This window comes from Loxodonta africana, chromosome 1 (assembly GCF_030014295.1).
Source record: "Loxodonta africana isolate mLoxAfr1 chromosome 1, mLoxAfr1.hap2, whole genome shotgun sequence".
Taxonomy (NCBI): domain Eukaryota; kingdom Metazoa; phylum Chordata; class Mammalia; order Proboscidea; family Elephantidae; genus Loxodonta; species Loxodonta africana.
Window position 1 is genome coordinate 94480741 of NC_087342.1, and position 19323 is coordinate 94500063.

General features: G+C 44.1%; 1 protein-coding gene across 5 annotated transcripts; it reads right to left on the reverse strand.

Annotated features, from left to right (window-relative positions):
• Positions 1 to 1242: 1242 nt before the first annotated feature.
• Positions 1243 to 19323, reverse strand: VPS52 (VPS52 subunit of GARP complex). 5 transcript variants are annotated; one of them, XM_064284459.1, is made up of 20 exons: positions 18952 to 19323; positions 18086 to 18170; positions 17870 to 17922; positions 17613 to 17688; positions 17360 to 17427; positions 16877 to 17052; positions 16362 to 16512; positions 15974 to 16074; positions 15731 to 15863; positions 15535 to 15592; positions 15024 to 15157; positions 14398 to 14553; positions 13791 to 13909; positions 13374 to 13497; positions 12985 to 13080; positions 12758 to 12865; positions 12470 to 12535; positions 2522 to 2633; positions 2195 to 2313; positions 1243 to 1983 (listed from the first exon to the last, which is right to left on the reverse strand). In XM_064284459.1, exons 1-20 carry the CDS (start codon positions 19039 to 19041, stop codon positions 1837 to 1839), a joined length of 2172 nt encoding a protein of 723 aa, XP_064140529.1. In that variant the 5' UTR covers positions 19042 to 19323; the 3' UTR covers positions 1243 to 1836. The 5 variants fall into 5 exon arrangements, with proteins under 5 accessions (XP_064140529.1, XP_064140548.1, XP_064140556.1 ...); XM_064284478.1 differs by lacking the exon at positions 17870 to 17922 and adding an exon at positions 18660 to 18771 and having other exon boundaries at positions 18952 to 19129; XM_064284486.1 differs by lacking the exon at positions 18952 to 19323 and adding an exon at positions 18660 to 18770.

A 19323-nucleotide genomic window follows, 5' to 3' on the forward strand; every position in this document is an offset into this window, starting at 1 on the left:
ATTCCCTTATCGATTTCGCGGGCTGGGCCTGTCTCCAGAGAGCCTAAGCAGGAAGTAGAAACCGTTTATCTTCCACTACCCACTTTGGGGTCAAGAATGATTAGGCCACGAGGGCGCAGGAGACAGGAAACATCCTTAAATTACCATCTTCTCCTGACAACCCGCGCCTTCCCCCTTAGGACTTAAAGGCGCCCCCAGGTCTCTCCAGTCTAGAGTTTGGGTTCAAACGAGGAGCCTAGGCGGGGACGGCAAGAAGGCTCCAAACCAAACACTGAAGTGGATGATGTGGCTAAGTTGCCAACCTGGCCGCCCCTTACTCGGAACGGTGTGAGTGTTGCAGCCCTCCAGCAAAGGGCTACGCCGGCACAACCAAGAAAGCCAAGCAGATGATTTAAAAAAAAAAAAAAAACTTTGCCGTCAAGTCAATTCGGACTCACAGCGATCCTATAGGACAGAGTAGAGCTGTCCCATAGGCTTTCCAAGGAGAGCCTGCTGGATTCGAACTGCTGACGTTTATGGTTAGCAGCGTAGCTCTTCACCTGTACGCCACCAGGAGGCATTCTCTGAATTAGCTTGAGGGGTTGGATGTGCTTGACACTGCACATTCCACAGCCCTTGCTGCACGCCACTTTAACAAGAGGGCCACCTTCCTCTACCAGGTCGGTTACTTGTGAAATAGTCCCCTCTCTAAAAATCAATGCAGCACCTCTTTGGCCTGAAGTAGCTAGAGGTTAGAGATTACTTTCCCTGCCCATTAATTACAGATACCCACGAGAACAGATGTAAGCAAGCCCAGGAGATGGAGAGGAAATGTGACCTTGGAGCAGGGATGGGGCCAGCTGAAGGCTCCTAAGGAAGGATACCCTGGTGGTGTAGTGGTTAAGAGCTAAGGCTTTAACTAAAAGGCTGGCAGTTTGAATCCATCAGGCACTTCGTGGAAACCCTACAGGGCAGTTCTGCTCTGTCCTATAGGGTCACTATGAGTCTGAATCGGCTCGACAGGGTTTGGTTTGGTTTTTGGTTTAAGTAGAAAGGAAATGAGAAGAGTGTAATGTTACGTTGTCGTTTTTGTTAGAGGCCAGTTCCAACGCATACTGACCCCACTGTATAACAACAAAATGTTGCATGGTCCTGTGCCATCCTCACAATTGTTGCTGTTTGAGTCCATTGTTGCAGCCACCGTGTCAATCCATCTTGTTGGGGGTCTTCCTCTTTTTTTTACGGACCCTTTATTTTACCAAGCATGATGTTTTTCATGTTATATTAAATATTGTTTATTACAGGCTGACCTTGGGGTAACTCTTGGGCCAGGAGGGGGTGGGTTAGTGTTCAAGTTGCTGAGATCTAAGGTCAAAAAGCTAAACAAATCATTTTGAGTGGAAAAAAAATGACTTGGAGGCAGTCTCCCCTTGCCACCAATTCCCAGAGTAGGGGCTTCCCACCTCAGGACATGGTAACAAGAGTAGAGTGAACCAGAGATTGAGGCAGTGAAAGTTCTACTGGGGGAAGAAACAGACATGGGGATGTGGCGGGGGGGGGGGGGGGGTGGTCCGTGCATGTGTATGTGACAAAATTGAAAAAATGATAAAGGTCATTTGGGAAGCTCAGGCAGGGGTGAGTGGTTCTGGGAAACCTGAAGACATGGGGAAGTTCAGAAAGCCAAAGGAATCTGGCTTATTCTGATAAGTTAGGGTCCTGGGAATGAAGGCAAGAGTGAGGCGTGTCAAAGGTCTGGGAGGCAAGGCGAGAGAACTGAAGGGGGACCCAGGTGAAAAGGGTATGGGATGGGGTACAGAAGTCCATGGAGAGGGTTGGCAGATCCCAGGGTTCGGCACATCAGAAGTTAGGCTTGTGCTTCTTGAGTTCCACCATAAGGTGGTGAATATTGATGAGCTCAGCCCGGGCAGGGAGGGCTCGGAGCTGCGGCTGGGACAGTACCCGGTGGAAGCGATGATAGAGCTGGATCAGCTGAGTCAATGCTCCCTGGTCAGAGAAGGTCATGGAGAGATCAGACTGCAAGGCAGTGCTAATGATAATGGTTAGGAATCAGAAGTTAGGGCTCATCCAGAACTTTGGCCAGAACTGGCAGAGGAAGATCAAGGGTCACTTGGGAGGTGCTGAACCCAGGCGAAGAGGGGGAAAAAAATCAATGTTGGGGGGAGGGTAGGAGTGGGGATTGGGAGTTGCAGGTCACCTGAATGATACTGGTTCCATTTCTGAAGTTGGTAAAACTCCTCATTACATCCTGACTCAGAGACTCCACTGATGTTTTCCATGAACTACCAAAGCCACGGATCAGCTGAGTTACCCGGGCTGATAATGGACGAAACAGAGATAGCGTTAGAGAGAGACTAGGCTGGGTGATCTTTGACCTCAGTTAAGTCCTCCCTAATGCACAGCCATCCTTACCATCTCTGCCCAACCCATTCTTACTTGCTCTCCCCACATAATCTGCATCCTACCATTTTTGTCTCACACTCACTTTACTGCTGCCCCAACCACTACCACACCATCCTCATACCTTCTTCTCCTCGAAGTCGTTCAGCCTGTCCACGCTCAATCAAAGCCTCAGCTTCCTTCACAAATGCCACCAGACCCCCAAAAGGGGGAGACAGCAACTCTTCAATGAACTCCTGGGGAGACATATAAACACAGGATCAGATGTCCCAATTCTGGCATCATGGCTGACAAGATGCTTAGAAGCACATTTCCATAGCAGAACAGCTAAACTCTGGAAAGGACACACATTTTAAGATATCACTGGCTTCACAAAAGTTAGGGGAAATCTCCAAGGATCCCCTCTTTAAAAAAAAAAAAAGATGCCAAGCAAGACACTAAACTGAAGGTAGGGGCAGAGAAACAAGAAAATGGAGTCAAGACTGGTGCCAGAGGGCTACGCAGCTGGGAAGCGAGGCAGGGCTGCCAAAAGACAAATGGCTATGACAAGTCCACTATCTGGAAACAGCCTGATGCCAGTCTGGAGTGGGGAGGGTGAACCTTCAATCTCTTGTGAAACCTTCAAGAGGCACCAATGTAGACCCAGATGGGTGACATCCTTTGGCTATCATAGAAGTAGGAGGCTTCTTTCCTCTGGAGGAAAATATCCTCAAAACCAGTTTAGACCTACAGGACTCCCCCTGATCAAGTAATGAACTCAAAGATCATGACACACATAAGAATGTAAACTACCACGAGAATCAGCAGAAACCATAAACAACGGATTTAGACCTCCAAAGACTGCCAATATTAAAATTGTCAGATACATAGTTGTATATTCCATATGAACTGTTTTAAAAAGAAAAGGATGTAAACACAAAAATGACGAATTAAGAACAACTATGGATGGGTTCAAGCCTAACAATGATGGTGAGCATGGTGCAGGCCCTGGGTAGTGTTTTGTTCTGTGGTACACAGGGTTGCTATGAGTTGGAACCGACTTAATGGCACCTAACAACAACATTAGGAATGAACAACTTAAAAAATGGGGTTTTTCAGAAAGGAAAAAACATAATTGTTGAAATTTTTAAAAGTCAACAGGTTACATAGCAGACCAGAAATACCTGAAGAATGACAGTGTAAACTAGAATTTAAAATTGAAGGAATGATTCAAAGTGCAACACAGATTAGGAGATGGGAAAACTTGAGATGTTAAGAGACAAAGAAATCTAATTGATGGATCTAAGTGGTGACCATTGATGGCTACCAACATCCCAAAAAGGGAGCCAAGAAGACATCATGTGCCTTCTGCTGGAAGTACACACCACTACCTCACAAATGTTATTTAAAAAAATATATAGATATATATAATTGGAATCTGATCAAGCCTTTTCATCTAACTATACAAGTAGTTGTTTGTAGGAAATATACAAGACAGAGGGACAATTCAGCCACACCACTGAATGCAATCAGCAAGATCCAGACTGTACATCATTCTACAGGACAAATGACTCAGTTTCTTCCATAAATAAACTGCAGGAGAGTGGGAAAAGATGGAAGGGGATCCTATAGATTAAAAAGAGACACATGTATGGACTTTATATGGATCCTTATTTAAGCTGTAAAAATAATTTATGAGATTAACTGGGGAAATCTGAATACTAGCTATCTGATACTAAAGAACTGTTAATTTTTAAAAGTGTGCTAACAGTATTGTGGCTAGGCTTTTAAAACAAATCCTGACACAGACGAAATGATAATGATGCATAGGACTGAATTAAAAATAATTGGGGTACGAGGGAAACAAAGTTCGTACAGATGAAATCAAACTAAGTTGCTACTGGTTGCAGTTTTGTGAAGATTGCCTGGGGGTTCATTCAGCTGTTCTCTCTATTAGAGTGTACTCTTAAATTCTTCCACAATAAAAAATTAGCTTTTTTTTTTTAAGTGCTGAAATGATATTTTAGATATGCTGCTGTTATTAGGTGCTGTCGAGTCAATTTCGACTCATAGTAACCCCTTGAGACAGAGCAGAAGTGCTCCACTGGGATTTCTAGGCTGTAATTGTTATGGGAGCAGATCACCAGGTCTTTCTCCCGCAGAACTGCTAGGTGGGAACCCTCATCCTTTTAGTTAGCAGCCAAGTGCTTAACTGTCTGTGCCACCAGGGCACTCCTTTAATGGGTTAAAAAATATATTATTAAATTAGTTTCACTTATTTCTTTTCACTTGTTTAATGCAGCTACTAAGAAAATTTAAAATCACCTAATATTTCTATTGGACAGCACTGGTCTAGACTTGGATAAAATTTTTTTAAGCTTTCTATCTAGCCAAAGTATGTTTGAGAACGTTTTTATAGCAGGAGTAACCAGAGGGAATCAGTGCACTAGGCCTTGGCTAGCAATCGTTCCCACACAACATCAAGCACCAGCCAATCAAACAGGACAGCAAACACTGATGACAGCCAGCTCCTCAACACCTGGCCCATCCCCTGGCGCCTCAGCTGCTCTCAGCAGAATTCACTGGTTAAGCGCATCTTTGTGGGATTAGGGGTCTAGAATACTGTACTTCTGAAAGCAGAGCTGACATTCTCTCTGGTCACCTAACTGTCCAGATGAGTACAACTGCTTCCTTTGTCATCTAATCATATGTTTATTTTACTAAAAAGAGAGCGGGAATAGAACGGAAAAGTCTAACCTATAACTAGTCATTTTTTAAGGAAAAAATGGAGGAGACACAGCATTTAAAGAGGTACTGATGATGGATTTCCCAGAATTAATGAAAAACATAAATCCAAATATCCAAGAAACACAACAGTTACCAAGAGAGATAAAGAGAATTTCACATGTAGACGCATTGTGGTAAAATTGCAGAGCACCAAAACAGAAAGCAGCCAGAGAAGACAGACTCCCTTCAAACAATAATTAGAACAAAATTTCAAGCCAGACGACAGTGGAAAGGCATCTGAATGCTGAGAGAAAGTAAGTGTTAACCTAAAATTTGACAGTAAACCAGCAAAACTGTCTTTCCCTAACAAAGATGAAATGAAGACATGTATATAAAAACAAAAGCAGAGTTTACACCAACAGACCTTCACCACAGGAACTCCTAGAAAATTTACTTCAGAAAGAAGAAAAACCATCTCCAAAAGATAAAATCTGAGTTTTAAAAAGGAATGGTGAACAAATAAAACAGTAAACATGCATGGAGATCCAAATAAGCACTACCACTATAAAATAACAAAAACAGAATGGAAGTAAAATATTGGTCAATAATTAGCATGAAGGCAGAAGCGGGATGACTGGAGCTAAAGCATTTTAAACGTCTACATGTTGTTTGGGAGGTGGTCAAGATTAAATTTAGACTTTAAGCTAAGCATGCACGGTAAAATTTAAAACATACTTAAAATGTAAGACCACACAAAGGCGGAAAGTAAAAAAATGGAAATACATATAATAAGCAAATAATAACCAAAATAAAGTTGGCAGGGTTATGTTAATATCAGACGTAACAGGCTTTAAGACAAAAAAATTATCAGGGATAAAGAGGATCATTATAAAATGACAAATGGTTCATGTCACCAGTAAGATCTGAATGAGTTTAAACTTCAATGATTCTAAATTTTCAAGATTTTAGATAAAACAGGCTGAAAACTATATAATCCAGAATTTAATAGAATTACAAAGAGAAAGTGACAAACCTACAGATTTCAATACATCCCTCTCCACTACTGATAAGTCAAATAGACAAAGAATAACCAATAGAGATATAGATGACATGTACAACACAATTAAAAAGCTTGATCTCCACACCTGACAGAGAATAGACATTCTTCTCATACGCCCCTGGAACATGTACAACAGTTGATCATATACTAGGCCACAAGCAAATCCAAACAAATTTGAAAAAAGTGATACAAAAAAGACCACATTGTCTAGCCACAATGCAATTAAGTTAGACATCTACAACAAAGAGATAAATAAGAAAACTATATCTGGAAATTTTAAAACAGTCCTCCAAAAATCTCATGGATCAAAGAGGAAATTATAATTGAAATACAAAAATTCTTAAAACTAAACGATAATGAAAATGCTACATATTTCACCACAGAATGCAATGAAAGAAGTAGTCAGAAGGAATTTCGTAGCTTTAAATCTTCCCAGATGCTTCTGCTGCAAATTCTATGAAACTTCTGAAGAAAAAATTTCAATCTTAAATTCTTCCATAATAAAGATAAAGAAAGAATACTTGCTTCCCACCTCCTTCTGTGACCTTGGTACCAAAACTGCCTAAGGACAATACAAGAAAGAAAATCACAGGCCAATCTCACTCATACACAGAGAAGAAAATTTCTAAATGAATCAGCAACCCAAATCCAGTGTGGTTTAACATTCTGAAATCTATAAATGTCACACATCACATAACAGATAAAGAAAAACCATATGATCATCTCACAGATGAAAAGCATCCACTCTTGATTCCAAATTCAATACCCACTGATGATTAAGAAAATAATAACAACAACTCCTGGCAAACCAGGGATTGAAAGGAATTTTCTAAACCCAATAAAGGCTATCTACAAAAAACCTACAGCATCGTTACTCTTGATGAGGAAATGATAAAAGCATTCCTTATAAAATCAAGAAAAGGATAAGAATGGGATAGAAAAAGATGCTGGGGAAGAATGAGCTTCTTGGATCAGGTAGACACTTAAGACTATGTTGGCATCTCCCGTCTGGAGGGGAGATGAGAGGGAAGAGGGAGAGGTTAGAAGCTGGTGGACACGAAGAGAGAAAGTGGAGGGAGGAAGTGGGCTGTCTCATTAGTGGGAGAGCAATTAGGAGTATATAGCAAGGCATATATAAATTTTTGTATGAGAGACTGCCTTGATTTGTAAACTTTGACTTAAAGCACAATAAAAATTACCAAAAAAAAAAAAGTGTAAGTTTTCATTACAGCCACTTCTAATCAACTATTCTACACTGTACAGGTAGTCTCCAACTTACAAAGTATTCACTTACAACAAACCATGCCCAGGACCATCCTTTTTTTTGGCACATCTTATCGTTGGTAATACTTTGCAGCACGTAATTTGCTACGTTACCATTCGATGTTCAATTTTATGATTTACTGTTCAAAACACTGCCAGGTTTATAAAGATGGTGACAATAAAAGGCATTAATAATTTTTTAAAAATTGGGCATTCAACTTATGTCAGAACTGACTTATGATGGAGTTGTCAGAATGGAACCCTGTCGTGAGTCGGGGACAACTTGTACTGGGGGTACTACCAGTGTGGTAAGAGAGTAAAGACATAAGAAATTAAACACATCGGGATTACAAAGGAAGAACTGAAACTGTCATAATTCTTAGATGATGGATGCTTACATACAAAACACACACAAATCTACAGACATGTTATTAGAAATAACGGTTTAGGAGGTGGCTGGCTACATGATCAATATACAAAACTCAATAACATTTCTATACCCCACTTCTAACCGTAAGAAAACATCTTTTAAAAAAGACAATATTTAAATACCAACAATTTAAAGCACAAATTCTAAAAGAATAGAGTACGAAGTCCAAAAGATTAGATAAAAAAATGAAGTAATTATTTCTAATAACTCCTAGTATGAGTGCTAGTCGTTATTCCTAAATAAATGTGTGTTTCTACTAGGAATAGCTATAATAACTCCTAGCAAAGAAGAAACTGAAAGGAATTTTCTTAACTTGATAAAGGGTTATCTACAAAAAACTGTTACCTGTAGAACATTCTCCTTATTGGGGAAACGATGAAAGCATTCCTTCTAAAATCAAGGAAAGCAGAAGAGTTCTCGCTATCACTACTTCTAGTCAGCTACTGGACACTGTACTGGAACTACTAGCTAGTAGAAGAAAAATTACAGACGTAAGGACTAGAAAGGATTTATTCATTTATAGTAGGTATACATCTACATATTACACCTACCTGTGAATAAATCTAACAAAAGAGCTGCAAATTCTTTGTGCAGAAAATCATAAAATGTTATCAAAAGACATCTGGAGAATATCTGAATAAATGGAGAGGGAGCCCATTATAAAGTATCAATTTTTCCAAATTGATCTATAGATTTAATGCCATTTTAAACAAACTCCTTAAAGGTTTTTTATTTTTTAAAACTTATGAATGGGTTGTAAATTTTATATAGAAAACCAAAAAGCCAAGAACGGTCGAGACACTGCTAAAAAGAAGGCAAGACATAATAATTAATACTATTGTAGGAATAGAAAACTTGATCAACTGACTAGAAAAGAGGCAACATGGACAACTTTGTGAAACTTTGCTGTATGACAAAGACAGCACTGCAGATCAAATGGGGAAAGAGATAAACTTTCTATAAATGGTTCTGGGTTGATCATTATCCATAGAGAAAAAAATTAGATTCCTACATCACATCACGACTGGCATGACTCAAAATGAGAAGAACAGCTACAAACATCCATTAATAATTGGAACATGGAATGTACAAGGTATGAACCTAGAAAAACTGGTAATCGTGAAAAATGAAATGCAGCGTATAAACTTCAATAGCCTAGGCATTAGTGAGCTGAAATGGACTGGTATTGGCCACTTTGAATTGCAGAGTCATATTTTTTTATGGTCTACTATGCCAGGAATGACCACTTGAAAAGGAATGGCATTTCATTCGTAGTCAAAAAGAACCCTTCAATCCTGAAGTGCAACATTGTCAGTGATAGGATAACATCCATATGCCTACGAGGAAGACCAGTTAATACAACTATTATTCAAATTTACTCACCAATCGCTAAGGCGAAAGATGAAGAAGTTGAAGATTTTTACCAACGTGTGCAGTCTGAAATTGATCGAACATGCAATCAGGATGCTTTCATACTGGTGATTGGAATGTGAAAGTTGGAAACAAAAAAGGATCAGCAGTTGGAAAATCTGGCTTTGGTGGCAGAAACAATGCTGGAGGTCGCATGATAGAATTTCGCAAGACCAGTGACTTCTTGATTGCAAATGCCTTTTTCAACAATATAAACGGTGACTCTATACATGGACCTTGTCGGATGGAATATACAGGAATTAAACTGACTACATCTATAGAAAAAGACCGTGGAAAAGCTCAATATCATCAGTTGGAACAAGGCCAGGGGCCGACTGCAGAGCAGACCATCAACTGGTCATATGCAAGTTCAAGTTGAACCTGAAGAAAATTAGAACAAGTCCATGAGAGCCAAAGTATGACCTTGAGTATATCCCACTTAAATTTAGAGATCATCTCAAGAACACATCTGATGCACTGAACACTAATAAGCAAAGACTAGATGAGTTATGCAATGACATCAAGAACAGCATACATGAAGAAAGAAAAAGATCATTAAAAAGACAGGAAAGTGACAGGGAACACAACAGAAAATCCCTGACGGAGCCGGAGAAAAGTGGGATGCAGACCTCCGATTCTCATAAAAAGACCAGACTTACTGGTCTGACTGAGACTAAGGGACCCCAGAGTTCATGGTCCCCGGACCCTCTGATAGCCCAAGACTGGAACCATTCCCGAAGCCAACTCTTCAGACAGGGATTGGACTGGACTATAAGACAAAAAATGACACTGGTGAGGTGTGAGCTTCTTGGCTCAAGTAGACACATGAGACAATGTGGGCAACTCCTGTCCGGAGGCGAGATGAGATGGTTGAATGAACACGGGGAATACAGGGTGGAAAGGAGGAGTGTGCTGTCTCATTAAAGGGAGAGGAGCTAAGAATACATAGCAAGGTGTGCCTAAGTTTTTGTATGAGAGACTGACTTGATTTGTAAACTTTCACTTAAAGCACAATTAAAAAAAAAAAAATAGGAAAGAAAGAAAAGACCAAAATGGATGTCAGAAGAGACTCTGAAAGCTGTTCTTGAACATCTAGTAGCCAAACGAAAGGAAGAATTGATGAAATAAAAGAGCTGTACAGAAGAATTCAAAGGGTGACTCGAGAGGGCAAAGTATTATAATGACATGTGCAAACACATAGAGTTAGATAACCAGAAGGGAAGAATATGCTCTGCATTTCTCAAGCTGAAAGAACTAAAGAAAGAACTCAAGTGTCAAGTCGTAATACTGAAGGATTCTATGGGCAAAATACTGAAAGATGCAAGAAGCATCAAAAGAAGATGGAAGGAATACACAGAGTCACTATACCAAAAAGAACTGGTCAACGTTCAGTCATTTCAGGAGGTAACATACGATCAGGAACGAATGGTAGTGAAGGAACATGTCCAAGCTGCACTGAAGACACTGGCAAAAATCAAGATTCCAGGAATTGACGAAATACCAATTGAGATGTTTCAAGAAACAGACGCAGCATTTGAAATGCTCACTTGTCTATGCCAAGAAATTTGGAAGACAGCTACCTGGTCAACCAACTGGAAAAGATCCATATTTATGCCTATTCCAAAGAAGGTTATCCAATCGAACGTGGAAATTATCAAACAATATCATTAATATCACACACAAGTAAAATGTTGCTGAAGATCATTCAAAAGCGGCTGCAGCAGTATATCAACAGGGAACTGCCAGAAATTCAAACTGGACTCAGAAGAGGATGTGGAAAGTGGGATATCATTGCTGATGTCAGATGGATCGTGGCTGAAAGCAGAAAGCACAAGGAAGATGTTTACCTGTGTTTTCTTGATTACAAAAAGGCATTCGACTGTGTGGATCATAACAAATTATGGATAACATTATGAAGAATGGGGATACCAAAACACTTACTTGTGCTCATGTGGAGTCTGTACATAGATCAAGAGGCAGTCGCTCGGAGAGAAAAAGGGATACTGTCTGGTTTAAAGTCAGGAAAGGTGTATGTCAGGGTTTTATCCTTTTACCACACCTATTCAATCTGTATGCTGAGCAAATAATCCGAAGAGCTGGACTAGATGAAGAACGAGGCATGAGGATTAGAGGAAGACTCATTAACAACCTGTATCACGCAGATGACACAAACTTCCTTGCTGAAAATAAAGAGGACTTGAAGGACTTAGTGATGAAGATCAAAGATCACAGCCTTCGGTATGGATTACACCTCAACATAAAGAAAACAAAAATCCTCACAACGGACCAATAAGCACCAACATGGTAAATGGAGAAACGACTCAAGTTGTCAAGGATTTTATTTTACTTCCACCCATGGAAGCAGCAGTCAAGAAATCAAAAGATGCATCGCATTGGATAAATCTGCTGCAAAAGACCTTTTTAAAGCATTAAAAAGCTAAGATGTCACTTTAAGGACTAAGATGCACCTGACCCAAGCCATGGTGTTTTCAATCACCTTATATGCCTGGGAAAGCTGGATGATGAATAAGGAAGACTGAAGAAGATGATGCCTTTGAATTATGATATTGGTGAAGAATAGTGAATACCCATGGACTGCCAAAAGAACTAACAAGTCTGTCTTGGAAAAAACACAACCAGAATGCTCCTTAGAAGCAAGCATGGTGAGACTATGTCTCACATACTCCGGACATGTTATCAGAAGGGATCAGCCCCTGGAGAAGGACATCGTGCTTGGTAAAGTAGAAGGTCAATAAAAAAGAGAAGGACCCTCAACGAGATGGACTGACACAGTGGCTGCAACAACGATTTTGAGGATGGTGCAGGACCATGCAGTGTTGCTATGAGTCGGAACCCACTCGACAACACCTAACAAAAACAACAGTATAGGATCAAACTGACAACAGCAACTTGAAAGATTAGATAGGAACCTTAGGAAGCAATGAGTTTATGTTAACAGGGGAGGAACAACTCAGAAAAGCAGGATGAGAATGGTTGCACAATTCAAGAAACGTAATCGAAGTCACTGAATTGTACATGTAGAAACTGTCGAACTGGTGTATGCTTTGCTGTGTATATTTTCAACAAAAAGAAAAACAAAATCCACATATTGAGGTCTATTCACTGCCATCCCCTACACACACACACAATAAACTGATAACAGCATGCAGAGCTGTCCCTTTTATCTTCCCCACGGCCCTTACCTGTGTCCGCGCATTGAGCAGTTGCTGGAAACTCTCAACCTCTTTGCTGTCATCTGCAGCCCGCTCCTAAGGGAAGACAAAGGGAAATCTCAAGCTTGGGGAGAAGCAGTTCTTCACTCAGGGTATCCTCTTTATTCCACACTTATGGACTTAGCCGGACACTGTGCTGGACTCCAGGAATAAAACAGAGCAAAACAAGCATAATTTCTGCCCTCACAGAGCTAACAGAGGGATAGGGGAAACTGAATCCTCTGGGTAGGGAGACAGGGAGAAGGGGGTCTGTGTTACCATCAGCACACCCAGCATCATGTCATAGTTGTTGATCAGAAACACAAGCTGTTCCTTCCTTGAGGAAAACTCAGCTGCCACTCGGAGGACGAAGTTCTCCACCTCCACCTGAAAAAGCCAAAAGGAGGAGGGAACATGAGAAGACAGGGTCACTGCGGCCCTCCTCAGACTCCAGCCCCCAGCAGCAGTCCACCCACTGCTGGGAGGTCTCTCCTGCCCTCCCTCACCTGCAGCTGTCCCAGCAGCTGCATTGTCCGCTCGTTGGGAATTGTCTGATTGATGCTAACAAGAGCAGAGGAGAACTCGGCATATCGGCGTGTGATCTGGGGGAAAGAAGACGAGGAAAAACTCACACCAACCTGCTAGCCCAACTGACACAATCTCCCAACTCCCTCAGAGCCAGCTAACCAGGTTCCCTTTGACTGCACCTCTAATCTGTCCTACCAACTGTGCCCAACCCCACCTGAAATCTGGCCACATTCCTAGACTGCCCCCTCACAGTGTGGCTAAATATCCAGCCAGGCCCACAACCCAACAGTGACCCCGGCCAATCCCCACAGTGAAACTTGCAGCCCAGCCCTTCGGGAACCCCTTTGTTACCCTTGCCCTCCCTCACATAGTGAGGCCGAGTATCCAGCCCCCCAAGGCGCTGAGGGTCAGTGCTTCGGACACTCTGGACGTTCATCTCCAGGATCAGCTCAAACCGAGGCCACAGGAAGGCAAGTACCTGTTCCCAGTACCTGTAAGCTTAAACGGGATCAGAGGTCAGCTGGCAAGGAAGTTGGAGGGGAGGCAGAGCACAGTGTGGGGTGGGGGTGCTGTTCAATTCTGCGGCGACCCTCAGGCTAATGGCTGATGGTGGTAGCAGGAGTGTGTGTAAAAGGTGGATGAGAAAGCAGCAGTCCTGCCTCCAGGACAGATGAACAGAACAGGAGTCAATGATATCAGGTCTGCAGGAGCCCAAAGCTTAGGGGGAGTTGTGTAAGGCTGACAGTTCGAGGCAAGCAGAGACCAAGGACCAGAACTCAGTGACCTGTCCAGGGCGGGAACATCCCTCTTTGCTGCAATATTGCGGAATCGAAGGACGATATGGATACAGAGAAAAACAGCAATGGCATCATAGCAGTCAGCCAGATAGGACTCCAGGTGTTTCTGCGATTTAGGGAAAAGCAGAGAATTGGAAGAAAATGTTTGTTAGTTTGTCATCCCCAGTGGCTAAGGACACATACATGTACTTCTCTGAGGATGAGGCGCTGGCAGGGAGGGAAGGGAGAGATCTAAAAGAAAAATGGCTCCTCCTCCCCATCCACTCAGGTGGCCCTGTTGCTTTGCTCACCAGGATCCCTCATCATGACCTGTCACAGTAGAATCTGGAGCTGAAAATGGGCCAGGGGTTAGATAACCAAGGCTTAGGAGCACTTCAGTTTTCAGGGGCTATTGCCTGGGTATGAATCAGCAATGGGGCAGTCTCAGGGACCCCAAGCTGTGAGGGTTTCATAGGAGTTACACCGTGTAAAAGGCTTAGATGTTTTAGAATGAGTTTTCCTGCTTTCAGTATTACCAGAGTTATGACCCCACTATGGTACTGATGAGAACTGAGGACAAAGGAGTTTTAAGAGCACAGGAGAAAGAGATCATACCAGTGTCATGCTGAGCGTTCGGCCCATCACAGCATGGAAGAGGTCATGTGCAGCTGGACCAGACACAGCAAAGAATTCACAGATGAAAAGATATTCACGGCAGGAATTGTCTAGGAGAGCATAGTGCTGGCTGCGGAAGAGGGCCTCATATGGATACTAGGAGGGAAAAGGTAAAGAAAAAAGGATGGAGCCCAACACTGATCCTCATATGTCTGACTGGAAACTCAGCAAACCTTCCTAATAAGGACTCGAGACCCTCCCCATTGGTCTCATTCCCATCCAATCCAAGTCCTAGCTGTGGAAAAGAATCCGGAACTGGCACCAATGATACGTGGGAGAATAAGGAGTGTGAGGAAAAGTCCAACCCCAGCTGCATCTGCCTCAACACCTGCCTCATGACATACTATTTCCCTCAGCTTGTCTCTTCCCTCTGCACATCCTTAAATCAATGGTTCCCAACCCTTTTCACAACATAGCACACCAGGGTCACCGGAGAAGGCCACTCCCAGGTATAAGGGATCAATATATGGGGCCTGCAGAAATGGGAAGCTTTGCCCCAAGGCCTGGCCTTCCCTTCTTCCATGTCCAGAGTCCCCTTTGTGGCTGAAGCTTGTTCCTCCTCATACCCTCTGCTCTCCCCGTTGGGCTGTGTGGGGCACCAGGATGGGGGCCTCAAGTTCAGTGGGAGAGATGACAGAGCCACGGGTCCCCAGTGTGAAGATGGTATTCCTGCTGCGAAGTGATGGCTTTGAGAAGAATCGTACGAAGGATCAGAGTCAGGGAAAACAATGAGACCACAGCTGGGCCCAAAGACTCAATACTTCCAGGGGACGAGGCAGCCAGGCAAGGCCTCCATGTTCCTTAGCACACTAGTCCTCTTTCCCAGTACCTGCACAATTTCACCTAGCACCTGTGAATGGGCTTCAGGGTGTGTCCACATCCCCTGATATCACGTGCAAAACTATGCCACAAAATCATATATGCATTTTTTGGGGGAGGGAGACCACAGCTTTCATCACATTCTCAAAGGTTTCTGTCCCACGAAAAACATATGAAGCAGTGCCTTGGAGGCAGTGGCAGCCAGAAGCCCTCCCACCCTCAAGGGCCTGGAACGAGGGTTCCCCAGTTCTAGGATATCTTTCTTTGCTGTATCTTCCACACCCATTAGATCATCTTTCTCAGCGACCTCCTCATACTAGAAAAAACAGAAAAGAGAGCCGGTAACCATCTCTTCCCACACAGCAATAAAAATTCTTCTCCACATGGTTCTTCCTTGCCCAGAGTGTTCCCTCCTCCCAGACTACGTGCCCAGAAATGTCCTCCTTGGCCTCACCTGCACCTTCATGAGCCGCCCCAGATAAGAGCGGTAATAGGACAGGTAGATCTTGCTCAGCGTTTCCACATACTCATCCCTGATCTCCTTTGCCGTTGCTCGCTCATTGCCCAGCAGGAACTGATAGAAGAACCTGGAGGGCCAGGGACGAGTCAGTCTCCTCATTTGCCCATAAACCAGATGCCCACACTGGGCTGCTCAAAAGCTCAGAGGCTACCACACACCCTTCCTTCAGGTAATGACCTGTACTTCAGCAGGGCTGTCTGGGGGATCTGATAGTTGGTCATTGGTTTTCGGAAGGAATAAATCTTCTGGAGGATGAACTCTCGGATCTTCGTCACTGCCTAGACACAGGGGACCAAACGCAGGGTGTGAAGCTGTAACCCTCTTACTGTTTGGGGGGAGTTAGGGGAAGTCAAAGATGCTACATAGAGGAGAGGTGGAGACCACCTCTTCAGTATTCCTGAAGATTTTCAGGGGAACCCAGAGAAATGACAATGAGTTATGCTGGATAAGGGCAGGGCGAAGTTCTTGGGGGGCAAGCTTCAGTGAGCTCTGCCAGGGAATCCAGGGTGAAGGTGTTAGGGAGCCTGGTTCTAGCAGTTTCTGGGTATCTACCCCCACTCCCCACCTTGACCCGGAGCCGGTCAAGCACGCCTCTGACGTCTGCACAGGCCGCTGTGCCCCTAGCCTCCTGCTCTCTGACTGCAGCTGCCTTGGCATCCAGCTCCTGCAGCTGCTCCAGGAACCTGGGCTCTGTCACTGGGGCCTCCAGAATTGCCCTGGGTAGCAGGGAGGAGCAAGGTGGGTTAGGTGGGAGACCCAGGCATCCCTAGACTACGCCCAAACCACACCCCTTACACCCAGCCTCTGCCTGCTGTACCTTCTTACACTGTAACATGCAGTCAGGCTGTATGTACAGTTTTCTGCTTCTAGACTCTCCACGTAAGCCTCGAACCTCCTCACTACACATCTGACCCTAGATGACTCCTAATCTTTGATGCCTAAAGCACATATCGCAGTGAGAAAAGACTGTCAATCCAACCACCAACTTCTGGCAGGCGCTTGATGACCAGGACCCAGAAGACCCATGTGGTAAGTCTCTAGCTGCCATAGATGTTGTGACCCTTCAGACTGGCGACTCACGTGACCAGGGCAGAGGGCACCACCAGACCATCAACAAGCTCCCCAAGTTTCCCCCGAACTGCCTGGCGGTTTCGAAGACGAATGTTCATAGCTCCTGACTGTTCCTGCAGTGTCCGGATCTCAGAGCTGATGGAGCTGAGGTCACTCTGGAAAGCTCCCAACATCTGCTCCATGCGCTGGGGAGAGAGTAAATGCTGCTGGAGCACCAAAGGGTTGGTAGGGGACAAGTGGGCCATTTAATTCTCTTGGTGAAATCTCTAGTATCTATCAGTTTGTGAGGGTGGGGGGTGATGAGGGGAGAAGTATCCCAAAGGTCACCGTTCGGAAAGAATATCAGCTATGGAAATGACCATGAAAAAGGATGCTGAGGTCATCCTGAAAATGACTCTAACCTGTTTCCACCTAAGGTCAATGACTAAAAATGGCACCAAAAGTCTTGGACCAGTTCATGCTTGTTATGGGTCACAGGCCATGGTTACTAACCTCAAGGACAGCATCACAGGCTGTGATCTGGTTGTGCAGAGATGCTATATTTTCGCTCTCTTGGATATCTGACCCACAAAAAGTCAAGGGGCCTCATGCTGAATATGGAGATTCTCAGACCTACAGAACCTCTCTGATTTCTCCCTGAGATGACAGAAACCTCAGGGAAATCTCAGCCCTAGCTGGGCTGCCTGCACCATACCCGACAAAATCCCTGTCAATAACACCACTCCTGCCCTCTGGTGGAGGATACAATCTCGAATGGACTTCTGTTCAATCTGCTGTAGCTCCAGCTCAACCTGCTTTGAATAGTGACGGAGGTCCACACCCTAGGAAGACATATAAAGTGACAGGTCAGGACTAAGTTGCAACAAAGAATCACTGGAACAGAATCAACAAAGGGCTAGAGAGTGGGACACCACGGTCATGTCATGAGAATAGAAGACTGTTTTTCTTTTCTTTGTGGGGAGGGGAGATGAGGGAGCAGATTAGTACAGTGGAAAGCCTCACCGTTTTAAGAGCTTCCTTTACTAACTCATCCTCCAGATTTGCCTGAATGTGAACTGGAAATAGAAAGTTATCATAAGAGCCCGGATCCACAGCTCTCACCCCCCACACTAAGTATCTGCACACCAGTCTCTGTGTTACTCCTTCTGGCACCTGCTGCACCTTAGATTACAGGCACTCTAACTTCCAGCTCTGCAGAGGCCCCATGCCATCACTTACCATCCACTTCATCCAGGATGAATTCATCAGAAGTGATGTCCAACTCCCCAAGTTGCAGTGGCTCCTGGAGCCCAGTACCACTCCCCTGGGAACGGAAAAATTACCGAGAGAGGGGTACGAGGAGGAGGAAAAGAACAAAATACAATAGGACGTCCTCAATCTTCCAAGTGGGAGAGAGGTTCTTTTACTGGGGAGTAATAAGTGCTGAGTCAAAAACCTCCGAGAGTCTCACTCTGTACCCCACCTACTATTTAGGATTTATGGACAGGACATATGGTAAAGGAAGCATGTAATCCATGAAGAGGGAGGAGGTCTCTAAGGAAGATGAGAAGCTGCAAAAATTGGGCAGATCTTGCAGCTGACTTTAGGAGTCCTAGACTCCTGCTATTTCACATGTCGTATCACCATCTTTCTGGGGAGTCCGAGCCTTTCTAGAAAAGTCAGCTAAAACTTAAACACTGTTTAAGTGCATGTCACGGACCGTTTTACATATATTCATTCACGTAATCCTCACAACCTAATACGACAGATACTATTATTTTCGTCATCTCATAGAAAAAGCTGGTTAACTTGCCCAAAGACAGTGTGTAGGTGGCAGAGCTGGAATTCGAACCCAGGCTGTGTGGCTCCAGAGGCTTCTCTGTTCTGCCCCAAATCGGGAGGAGTTGAAATTGTGCCCCTGGAAACTGAGTCATGGCTACTCTGGTTTTCGTTCAGGTTCAGGTCCGATCCCAGGAAGCCAAACAGGTAGCGTTACCGATAGCAGCCGAGCTCCCACCCTTTTGTGCCTACACCCAGCCCGGGACTTCCCGACGCTAGGAGGCCCGGATGGAGCTCCGGAGAGGAAAACAGCCCCGCGCTCTCACCAGCGGGCCCTCCTCCTCTTCCATATCCGAGGCGCCGGCTCGCAACACCAGCTCCCGAGCTGCTGCCGCCATGGTCGCAACTGCGGCCATTAGGCGCAGCCTCACTTCCGGCAGCTGTCAGTCCGGGCAAGTCCGTTCCAGAGAGCCTTGCACAACGCAAACCCGTTCGCAGATAAATGAATTAAACTGTTTAACTCCTTTCAATTGTAACCGCTTCACCTAAGCACAAACGAGAGTACGGAAGTCTCACATACAGCCTCGTCCCGGAATCTTCGCTGTTGCCACACCCATGAACTTTACGGACTGTAAAGAGCAGACACCACCGGAAGTTGTGGCGTCCAAGTCAGCTCCTCAGAAGTCTAGTCAGTTTGG